The following is a 12,444-nucleotide window of genomic DNA, read 5'->3' as shown; positions in this document are numbered from 1 at the left end:
AGGTATACCAAATGAGTTTTCTTTTCCTAATATAGTTGTGTTCTCACAAACCGCAACTTCCAGTAAGAAGAGTTGAAACTATTAATGAAGGCTGAGCTGTTATTGAGAATAATTAAAAAGAATAGTAACTTATTCTTAGCAGAAAATACGTGTCTATCTGAGCAATATTTAACTTAAAAACATTGCTGAAGGTTACCCATGAAGACATTTGTTTAAAAACCATCTATCAACATTGTTTTGGAAATCAGTGAAACACGTAATAATATTGCATATAGAGGCCAGAAGTTCACGGATTTGGGCGTGACTAGCTACATACCGTCAAATTATTAAGAAAACACAATTAATTTTCTTGTTTCCCATTCTGCTAGTATTTCGGAGGGTACCTTCGTTTACCTACACTCCAAAGGAGATGTTTCCTTCCCTTTACCAATATAGGCTGGTCCCTAGCTGTTCAGAAACAACGTGGTGATTGCCTTGTGAAGGTTAGTAAAAACAGAAATTTGGATACCTAGTCATGCTGACTTGTTCAAGTTTCACAGCGAATCCTAACATGAAGGCAAAATAAATCCTGAGGGCAAGGATTGAGAGATAAAGTAGAATGGCTGACTTCCATTGCTGCCTAAGGCTGAGACATAAAAGTATCTGTTAAATCTTGAAACACAATGTTATGGACAGTTTCAAAATTTCAGTAATAAATAAGCATTATGGTTTATGCTTTCAGAATATGAAATTGAGAGATCATTTTTCCTGAGAATGAAATGTGTCCTAGCCAAGAGGAATGCAGGATTGACGTGCAGTGGCTACAAGGTAAAGTATATAAGCTTTCTTTTTTTTTTTCCCCAAGTATTCAACAAATGTCAAGTTTCTTCATTTAGTTTATTTTACATATGTGTAGCTGAAAGCAAAGTCTGTGATGGAAAGAATCAGAACAGATGCAAAAAATACCACTGCTACCTGCAGATTCCCTTAGTAATGTAACTCCATAGAGTTGGAGTTGGAGTTTACCTTGTGGCACATTCCCACATCCTGATTCCTGATCTTCCAGATTAGGGAACTGGCTGGAGCACACACACAGAGGTGTAAGAAGAGTTCACAGACAAGTGTTATTTCCTATGGAACTGGAGGCAGGTGAGGCAGGAACTCAGACACAGGAACTTGGAAGTCTTCCCGCATCCCTTTGCCTTATTGTTACTGTGCTCTGGCTGAGCGGCCAACCAGTTCCACAAGTCACCTCATTGGCCTGACCAGAATTAACCTCAGCATTAATGAGACTGTAATGTCATCCTAAACAATCATTAACATCAACTCACGGTTGAATTGTACTAAACCACCACGTTTATTTATAAATCTTATATTTTATATTAATTTTCTATTTATTACATGAAATCAGAAGCCAAAGCAAATGCTGAGATTGTCTAAAAACACCTGCTATTCAGGTAGTTCTTATGTCCAGCTTTACAGTGTGCATTTGCTGCTTTTTGAGCTACATACATGGTATAATTCTATTACTTAAGCATCAGGAGAGAAGGGTACTTCATAGACAGTCTGTGAGGATTCATTTTGTATGAGTCATTCTGAAACAAAAACATGCAAGAGAAGCAGAGCTCTTTTAGGGAATGTGTCCAAGGTCCAGATATATATCTGTCTATTTACATTGCTGTCTACCTGGTTAGACTGATAATTCTTCATTACATGGACCCCTGTTTGCTCAGCTGCTTCCCAGCAAAAATGGTTCTGTCTGAAAGCAGAATCTGAAACCAGGTAAAAGTGTAGAACTTGTAGTGGTGGTATCTCTGCATGTTTTTTAGTTTCCCCATTTATGACTGCTAATCAGGGGGATCACTTTCTTCTTTCACTCACTATTAAAAGTTTATACAGTGAAACATTTAAGGATGTATTCCTCTAGAGAGGTGTCTAGAGAGGTATTCTCTTTGACTGTACTTAGAGTCACAACTTAACAATTTTGAAAGTATCACCTGAGATTTTGCTTGCTACTGTACTTTTGCTAGATGTACTAATCACTTGGTGGTGGGAAATGAGGAAGGAAGATTATACAGGAGGAAACTATTTATAGATGACTGTTTAGTTGGTTGTTCAGGAGTACTAAATACAGTAGAAATTAATTCCTTTCCACTGGACACAGTTGAAAGTCAAACAAATAAATAAATGAAGCTGAAGGATGTGTAGTATGCCTGCTGTTTGGACTAGAACATTGGCAGGAGCACAAATGATTTCTAAACACCAGCACTACATTAAATAAACCTTGTGTTCTGGAGGAGCCCCCAGGTAACATTTTTCCCCCTTCCTTAGCTGACATTGTGAATTTGTACAGTCTAACACTGAAGTTATCACTCCCGTGATTAGGAATTGCATATGGGGATTCAGGAATCTGGTCTCAAGACCCTGGGCTTGGTCACATGTCAAAAGAACATAATTTGAATTTAACTGGAGAACTTAAAACTAATTTCTAGTGCATTTACATATCCAGCCATTTATTTTTATAAATGCATTCATCTCCATTGGATTTTTAAAGTGTCTCTTCTTCATCAGAATAATAACTCATTAAAATGTAAATGTTTATATATACCTTTGTGTGTGTGAGAAAGTAATTTTAAAAAGAAACTTCCAGACTTTTCTATTAATGAACAGGAATTCCGACTGTATCTACAAGAAATCTATGCCAAAGAGAGTTTAAAGTATTAATTAGAAAGCAGTCCAGATAGACCCAAAGAGCATGTGCTTTAATATTGGATTAATCATGTTGGCAGTAACTACAAAAACTGCATTTACTGTGTTTTATTCTCAATTTTTAAATTAGCCACACTTCTGAAGCCTTTGCAGACTATGCAGTGTTGAAGTGTTATAAGTGTGTATTGATTTACAACTTTGTTGAGACTGGGTAGTCATCTGACTTGCAGCTTCTTCACTTGCCATCAGATATTGAGTGTGTTTTCTTCTCATGCCAGGTGATCCATTGCAGCGGCTATTTGAAGATACGGCAGTATATGCTAGATATGTCTCTGTATGATTCCTGTTACCAAATCGTTGGACTGGTGGCTGTAGGTCAATCTTTACCTCCCAGTGCAATCACTGAGATCAAACTTCACAGTAACATGTTTATGTTCAGAGCAAGTTTGGACTTAAAATTAATATTCCTAGATTCCAGGTAAGCAGCTATTTCATTTCTAGCACAAAATGTTTTCAAACTAAAGTGTTATCATAAGCTACAGTGGTTTCCAAATGGACCAAAATATCCATGGAAAAATAAAGCAGCCCTAAATAGATCTGGAACACAAAGACCATGTGGATCTTCAAAGCTCTCCAGGTAGCTGAATAGACCATATTTTGTCTTGAATACCAGCCTATAAGAGCCTGTATAATTTAGCCTGCAGTTACCCACAATTTCAGAGAGTCAGTTAAGGTCTTCTTGCTGTTATAAGCACATGAGCAGTAATACATTTTTACCTTAAAGGGCATAAATACGAAGCTAGTGAAAGGAATAAGGTTGTACCATCATTCATAATTTAAAGAAAACAACAAACAAAGCGCACACACACACAAACCAAACAAAAACCAACCAATCACATTCCCCCACTCCAAAAAAAAACCAAACCCCACAAAAAACCAAACCCCAAACAAAACAAAACAAAAAACAAAACAAAAAAACCCCCCACAACTGAAACACTGAGACCAAATTGCTTGTTAGGGTCATCCAGAAAGCTTTTGACAGAGCAGTAGGAGAACATAGTCTGATGTTCAGTGCCTTGAAAATGAAACTGAATCTACCAATGGTGTTGTTAGAATGAATGTGAGTTCAATTGGCTGCTACGTAGAAGCACAGCTTTCTTAAACAAAACTTGGGAAAAAGGTTATTGCTGGGGAAAGAAAACCCTGCCTCCACTCTCAGTCGATATAGTTCACATACCAGCTAAGAAGAAAAAAGCACAAAACCAGAACTGGTTTCTGGTTTTTCACAGTTGTGAAATTATTCATTCCTCTCTTTTTGAAACATGGTACAATGATACTTTGTATAGTGCAGTTCAAGATACCTTGAGTGGAAAAGCCCAATTCCCAGATGATGTAAAAGATTTGACTATCGACAAGATGGTAATTCTTCAAAATCCCCCCATGTGGACCAGTATGTCAGAATCTCTCTCATTTCCCTGGCATGCTGGATTTGCAAGAAGCAGAAGTGATATTCATGTGTAACAGTGAAAAAGAGTCTATGTCCAAGACAGTGGAGAAGTTTTGCATGGCAGGTCAACCATGCAAGAACATGCTCTTTCTCCATGCTAAGTCAATGAGACAGTTGGGCCATCAGCTGCTAAAGTACAAAGACTTAGTTGTTTCTGGAATCTTTCCCTTTTCTTTTGCCTGCTTTACTTAATGTAACAGCTACAAAGAAGCACAAGGGATTCGGCAGCATGTCTTTGCATGTGGAAAAAAGGAAATGATGTGATTAAGAGTAACTGCCTGGAGACATAAATGTCTTCAAAGAAGACTGCATAACCAGAGGTGTTGACAGGAGCACAGATAGAACCAGTACTATTGCATAGCTCTGTTTACCAAAGAGCAGATGGATGTCACCCCCACAGAGGACAATCAGGGATATTAAGCATTACCAAAGCCCTTTGCTCTCCCAGCTGAGCAAACCAAATTATATTTGCTCAGAGCAGGGACATATTAGGAATAAAACAAAACTGCTTTCAGTCTTGCTTCTTGTATCTACACAAGGAAAAGCATTGTTAGATCTTTAGAGGTAACAGTCACAGCAGGCAGACCTGTATTAAAGCTATAGGAATAAGCAGTTAAGCCTTTCTAGACACTTGATACAATGTAAAACATGTAAGAGTACATTTGTTACCATCACTGGAAAAAGGAGACAGTTCTTTCCCCCCAAAGTGATCCGCTGCTTCTGATTTTCATGGTGTAGCCTATTCATTCATTGCTACATGATTTACAAAGGGTTTCAAGAACTCTAGAGAACAGAACAGATCATTAGGGCAAGCTCTGTTTCCTTCCATGTGCCCTGTCACATGCAAAGAGCCCAGGCTCCTTACAGTGGCTTATTAAGGGATTTGTTTTGTGTTAAGAAAGTCAAGCAGCTGAATTTATTCTCAAACTTTTCAAAAGTTTGTGTGTCCTCATAACCATTAGTGATATTTTTTTGGCCCTTGGGAAGACTAGCTTCAAAGTGAGGCTGCACCTCCAGAAAAATTAACGTCTGGCTTAGGTTTGTGGCATTTTGTTTGGTTTTGGATTTGCTGTTTCTGTACTCACTAATTAAGTGAGAGGGGGTAAAACTCTTGTTTTAATTGCACTGAATTCAGAAGGAGCACTGAAACCTGAACAGGATATTTCACAGATATTTCGCCATGCTGATAGGCATAAGTGAGAATTCGGGCCCCTAGAAATGTAGGCCAGGAGGGATAGGGCACACTGCAGAGGAGACACATGAGCATATATTCACATATCCTCCCACAGAAAGAGAGCATATGTGCTCACTTCACGTTGGCAGTCTCTGACTGAGGCAAAGGCATGCAAGATTTTCCCAGATGAAGGCATACATAGACAACGTATGGATGCATTTGTACTGTATTTATGATAAATCAGGCTGCACAGGTGTGCCTTTTTTTTTTTTTTTCCCCGATTTCCTTCAGAAGAATCCCACCCCTCAACATGACCCCCAATGACGCATGTTGCTTGAGACCCCTGTATTCACCTCTGTAGATACCACTGTGTTATTCTCTGATACAGTGTATCCTCATCAGTGTTTAAGGTCAGACCAGAAGCATCCTTTCTTTTGAAGTCAGTGTCTTGGCTGTCACAACTCATTGCACTGCAGTTCATGTCATGAAGAGGCCTTGGGCGTGTGAACTGGATTACCTCTGGATGAGTCTAAACTGGAAGACAACTTCCAACAGCATGTCTAAGGCACTCCAACTATTACAAAGCTTTCAGTCTACAGGCCTAGACTAGAGCTAATCCCAAGTAAAGGTTCTGAAATTAAAATATGCAGATGCATCTGCTGCTGCAGAAGTAGATCCTCAGTAGTAACAATTTTACTCTACAGGTTGCCTGCTAATGGACTGTGCTGCTTGTTAACATAGACATGCCTTTGTATGGTACCTCTGTTGTGCCTTTTTAGGGGAAGAAAGCCCAGGATAGCATAAAACAACCCCAGCAACACTAGGTAAACAAGCCACACTATGGCTGAGTTGCACAATGTACTTTGAGGATTTTTGTTCTCAAGCAACAGAGTTAAATAAACAAATGTCCACTTTGAATCATCAAGTTTGCCTCTTCAGGTGTGACCCAGTGTAAGTCTGCCCAGAGTAGGCTGGTTCCTTAACATCTGCAAAGATGCCGCTGTTTCAAATGTTTTCCATTATTCTACTTCGCGTCATGTGAGGATGTTTTTCTGAAGCCTAGCTTCAGCCTTTCTTTTCTTAGCTTGTGATCTTCATAGTGGCTTGTCTTTCCACATTCTCAGCTGGAATAAACTCCTGCTCCCTCCTTCTGTTAGGTGTTAGCCTAAATTTATTTATAGACCGTGGTCACACTTTCTATGGACTGATATACATGCCACACTTGTATGTTTGCCCAAGCAAATGAAAATGTGTCAGCAGTCCACAAGAGTAGTTTTATTGTTTCATGAATGGCTCCTCAACTGGATCTTTGTGCAAAGGATCATGCATGGCAGTGGCAAAAGCCCAAAGTGGAAATAAGTAAAGGAACTCATTTTCCTGCCTGTGTGTAACGCTGGCCAGGGAATAGCTGCACCTTGCTTTGGCTGGGTTGAGTGGGTTTATTTTTTTCCTAAAGGTGAGGATTCTGTTTCCAAAACTAACATTTTGTCCTGCATTTTTCAGGCACCTGATTTGTTGGCACAATCTAATGCTAGGTTAATAAAACGGAATATTTCTAAGATTTTTCTTACTATGGAATCTTCCTTTTCCAGGGTGACTGAATTAACTGGATATGAGCCCCAAGATCTTATAGAAAAAACCCTCTACCACCATGTTCATGGCTGTGATGTGTTCCATTTACGATATGCTCATCACTTGCGTAAGTAAAAAGAATGCTAGACTGAAATTTATTAAGTAGAGTTAGAAGTTTTGCAGACAACAGGTGCTATGCTGCAAAGCAGAGAAAGCTTTCCAAATCTTGACTGTAGCTGGATTTTCAAAAGTGCTTGGCTATCACTTGGGGAAACTGTTAGTTCTACAAATAAGCTAGATAGATATTCAATATGCTGTGCTTCTGAAAACAAAACAAAATACACACACACACAAACAAACAAAAAGAAAACTAAAACAAACAGACCAAAAAATCCCACCCCAAACTCCCAAAAAACCCCAAAGCAAAAAAACACCACAAAACCCACAAAACCAACCAACCACAAACCCCAGATCTGACCACTTTTATATTTCTACTTAAAGGATCCAGATTCTTTTGAAAATTTGGACTTGATTCTGGGTGGCAAACTCTTGAAGGAAACACCAACAAAAACCAAACAAACAAAACAAACAAAAAGAGTAAATGAGTGAGTGGAAAGGGAAAATGTGAACTTTACTAGACTCTGTTGTTAAAAGAAAAATTATGCAACAGCTCTCCATTCTTCTGAAATATGTTAGTAATAATCATCCCATGTTTGAAGTGAATGCAAACCCCAAAACTCCTTAGATGAATGTTCATTAATAACATGCAGATGAGGTTTGGAGAATGGAGTGTCAGGAAAAAAAAATTACGCATTTAATAATTCCCCATCTGCCAACAGAGCCATTAATCGTATCTTCAAACATCTGGATTTGGGAAGTAGTTCATTCAGTAGCACATTAATTTGAGAAGCAAATTGAGGGAATAGCTGAACTCTGGATTTGGCTCAGTCTGCTGCAGCCCATACAATTCAAAGACAACATCCAAAAACCAATGTCAGTGAATTTTTTTCCAGATTGCTCCTGTAGGCTGAAAGCAGGCATAGTCAAATCCTTCTCTTAGGCTTTTCTGAAGGACAAACTGGTCAGTTCTTCACCTTAATTTGTGCTGCTCCTGAGGATCTGGAATATAAAGAAGGTTGTAACTGTATTTGGTAAGTTAGTGCTGAAATTCCAAGTACCAAATGGCAGAGCATGTTACATCTGGGAAAGCAGAAGATGATCTTTATCACTCATTATTTTCTCAAGACTATTCAAAGTACCTGTGTCAACCAGTATACAGATGATACTATTATAGCCACAATCATTTCTGGAATACAGTTTTCCATTTTAGAGCAGAGTGACAGATAATTCTGTGTGCATGGTAGAAGACTTGTACTTGGGCTGCCAGTTTGATCTATGCATGACTGGAGTTTTAAATAAAGAGACAAATCATGTTTTCTGAATTACCCCCACCACTTCCTCCCACAAGAAAAAAAGCATTCATCTAAACAGGATAACTAAAAGGAGTTCTCTAGTTACTGTATTTGAGTTATATAGATAAATTATTGTAAAGTTTAAAAACAGAAGAAAAATGTGAGAAATCTGCATAGAAATTTACGAAAGCTTCAAAGCAAATAACTGCCAAGAAACAAAAAATAATGGCTAATTCTTGGGCAACAGTGGGAACAGTGCAGAATCATGGTTAGAATACTGAGTAACAGGAATTATTAAAACAGATGTCAAGTGTATTCACTTCCTCTGGGGAGCACTGTTACAACTCCCCCACCGTCCATCAGTAAATGTCTTAGGAACACAAACAGTAAAAGGCTGGCAGATTTGACGTACCATTCTATAAAGCAATCTGATGATTAAGTGTCATCTGATAAAGAAGTCTGGAGAGAAACTTCTTGCACCTAATAAGGAAAAAGGAAAAAAAGAAAAGAAAACAAAACAAAAAAGGCAACCCTAAACTAAGGTAGCTAATTGCTTTTTCAAAGAGAAAAAAAAATCCTGAACTGAAGACCTAAAGCAACTGAACTTTACGTTTGGCAGCACACAGAACAGAACAAAGGACACAGTGAGGAGAACAAGTTAGAAGGGATATAACAAGAACATCAGACTATGAGGAAAATATAGATGTGACTATTTGCCTAAGGTGTGCTGGCAGCAAACAGTGTTTCCTGTTTTAAACATTTGATTAGCTTCCAGCTATATGAAAAATTTCTGGCATTTGAACTAGTGTTATTTATTTCCATAGCACCATTAATATACAAAGTGTTTGCTCTGCAACTGGGGATATGTGGCCACACAAATGATGAGTCTCTGCCTAAGGATCTTGCATTCTAAGAGACAGGACAGAGAAGCTGTTCCAGTACAAACCAAATATTCCTCTGTTCCACTATAGACAAAATATTTGTTTCATTTGTACCATTGTCTCTCTCTGAGGAGGATTTTGTGCATCCCACATGTTGTAACATCATTGCTCTTCCCACATAAACTTTTATAAAAGTCACGTCTCTTGTGTCTTGGCAAGGCAAGCCCCAGCCTCAGCTGATGTCACCCCCAAACTGTTTTGCTGCTTCCTGGAAGTCAACCTATGTATTTATAGACACTGTCTTATAGCAGAACACAGTTTATGCTCTGTTCGTGGCATTGAGTCGGCTTTTGCTCCTCCAGCAATCAAGCCTGTCAGAGCTGTACGAGTTTATAAGAGGGCAAAAGAACTGTGGAGTCTGCTAGGGTACCATCCACTGACCACACTGCTTGAGGGCTGCACCCATGACATGCCAGGGAAACTAAAACAATAACTGCTGCAAGTGGGGAACCAAGAAGTCCATTTCTCTTTGCGGTATCCTTAAGCGCAGGCTAGGAAATCCCAGCCTCATGCCCATGAGTCTGCTGGAGCCTTTTAAAATAGCCATCTATGACAGACCAGAAGGACCAGCCCAGCCAGCCCAGTGCCTTTTTCAGCTTGACTGCTAAACCAGGAGGGAACCACAACAGCGGAACACCCAGTTACAAATGGCACATCTATGAGCCAAGGCTAAAGCCACTGAATCCTCCCCATTTGATTGCAGTGGAGGCCACCAAGAAGTCTGAGCCTGCACAGAGTATCTTGGTAGTGGATTTACCTCACTCCCATTGCTGAGGTTTCCCAATCAACATCCAAGACGATTGTTTAACACAGAGCCATATGGAAATTGACCTCATTTACTGTATCTGAAGTGCAGCTACTGTCCCCTAGCAAAGGTGAGACTTTAGCCAGATTACTAAAAATGCAGGAGACATGAAGTCCTCCCCTGTCCCAGGAGAAATATTGGTTTATCCATGTATTTAGGAAGGAAAGCTGAACACTGTAGTCCTCAGTGGTTTTCACATCTTTTAAAACACTAACTGGAGAGCTAAACCAGGGATTTTTAAAAAATCAGTGAAAGTCAAAATTAGTCCCAAAGCACAAGAAAGAACTTTGTTATAGCTAGTGATCCATTACAGCATTAATTCCTGTTTTGGAAGACTGAGTAGCAAGGCACTTTGAATTCAAGGAAAACCTGACCATTAAACCAGCACAAAGACTTAGTTCTGAAAAGTCTAGACCACATTACAAAAAAATATCTGTTAGATGATCTAGGCCAAAATGTAAGCATTGTTTTCTAGAACTGGACCATTTGGATTATAGAGCATCAAGAAACATACTGATTCCATGGCATATAGCTTATTATTAACAAATATTTTTAGAACAGGCTTATGGTTACATTGAATCTTTGAGTAGCAGCCACAAGACCTTTACCTTGGGGGGATATATTGCACTTAAAGAGTACTCATGCCTTTATATTTTGTGGGTGTGTTTACATACTTACACACACATTCCTCATGATTTTCTTGAAAATCTGTACATATGCACAACTTCACTCCCCAGAGTATTCTGTGTAGCAAATGTAGACATGAAAAATGACACCAGAAAGTATGAGGCAAAAAGCTGATATCTAAGAGGCACTTCAAACTCTAAATAGTAGTGGCTTGATGTCAGCAAGGATGGATTTTTAATGTCTTGCAAGATTATGTTGTTTATCTTGTTGCTTTCTGAACAAATGGATGCTATAACCTGTAATGAAAGGGGAACTGACACTTCACAGAATCACAGAATGTTTGGGATTGGGAGGGACCTCAAAAGATATGTAGTCCAATCCCCCTGCCGGAGCAGGAACATCTAGATGAGGTTACACAGGAGGGCATCCAGGTGGGTTTTGAATGTCTTCAGAGAACGAGACTCCACAACCATCCTGGGCAGTCTGTTCCAGTGTTTGTCACCCTCACTGAGAAGAAGTTTCTTCTCATATTTCAGTGGAACCTCCTGTGTTCCAGTTTGTACCCACTGCCCCTTGTTCTTCTAATACACCCCAGGATGCCATCGGCCTTCCTGGCCACAAGGGCACAGTGCTGGCTCATGGTCATCCTGTTGTCCACCAGGACCCCCACATCCCTTTCCCCTACGCTGCTCTCTAATAGGTCATTCCCCAACTTATACTGGAACCTGGGGTTGTTCCTGCCCAGATGCAAGACTCTACACTTGCCCTTGTTATATTTCATTAAATTTTTCCCTGCCCAACTCTCCAGCCTGTCCAGGCCTCGCTGGATGGCAGCACAGCCTTCTGGTGTGTCAGCCACTCCCCCCAGCTTAGTGTCATCAGCAAACTTCCTGACAGTGCACTCTATTCCCTTATCCAAGATGGTACTGGTCCCAGTACCATCCCTTGAGACACTCCACTACATACAGGCCTCCAACTAGACTCCGCCCATTGACCAGAACTCTCTGGCTTCTTTCCGTCAGCCAGTTCACAGTCCACCTCACTACTCAATCATCTAGTCCACACTTCCTCAGTTTAGCAGCAAGGATGCTGTGGGAGACTGTGTCAAATGCTTTACTGAAGTCAAGAAGACCTGTCTGTAATCATTTTGTAATAACCTGATTTTCTTAGGGAAATGAACTGGATTTGAAGAAAAGTTTAAATATGTTATGATGTGCACAGATGGATAGGAGAGTAAGCAGTCCAAAGAGATTACTTAGATGCTGCAGACTCAGAGGACCTTTCAGCAAGAAGAACTCTTGCTCTTCTATTTTTGTCAGTGTTACATTGAGCTATTCACATCACTCACATTATTGCTGTCTACGATTGCTATTGAAATTACAACCCCCTGCTCCCCCAGGTAACAACTGAACAAAAAAAAGCCAACCCCAGCAATGACTGATAGCCACAGAGCTAATTACCAAACAGTAATCAAATCCTCAAAGGTTATGCACTCTTTAATTCACAACTTAACATTGGATGCCCTCCCTGTCAGAAAAACCTTCTATGAATACTAATTATAAGGCCATATATTTTCATTTCAAGTCATCATTTACTCAACTAGAGTTGGCTGAAAGAGAAAGCTGTTGTTTATTTGCTTATCTATCTGCTTCTGCACCAAGTACGTACAATGAGAGAAAAAAAAATTACAGTGAGCTTTGCTACTAATTTCAGTCTAG

At 39.6% G+C, this 12,444-nt stretch overlaps 1 protein-coding gene across 2 annotated transcripts in view; it reads left to right on the top strand.

Moving 5' to 3' along the window:
* SIM2 (SIM bHLH transcription factor 2) overlaps positions 1 to 12,444 on the top strand; it is a 64,360-nt gene that overhangs the window by 36,428 nt on the left and 15,488 nt on the right. For both annotated transcript variants that reach the window (XM_082058728.1, XM_082058729.1), the window contains exons 5-7: positions 722 to 807; positions 2,967 to 3,166; positions 6,962 to 7,068. In XM_082058728.1, the coding sequence (XP_081914854.1) occupies positions 722 to 807; positions 2,967 to 3,166; positions 6,962 to 7,068 (393 nt within the window). The remainder of the gene's footprint in view (positions 1 to 721; positions 808 to 2,966; positions 3,167 to 6,961; positions 7,069 to 12,444) is intronic.

This window comes from Streptopelia decaocto (assembly GCF_964273445.1).
Source record: "Streptopelia decaocto genome assembly, chromosome: 1".
In the NCBI taxonomy this organism is placed as follows: Eukaryota; Metazoa; Chordata; class Aves; order Columbiformes; family Columbidae; genus Streptopelia; species Streptopelia decaocto.
Note: the sequence above shows the minus strand (reverse complement) of the source record. Positions and strands in the feature narration are given on the sequence as shown.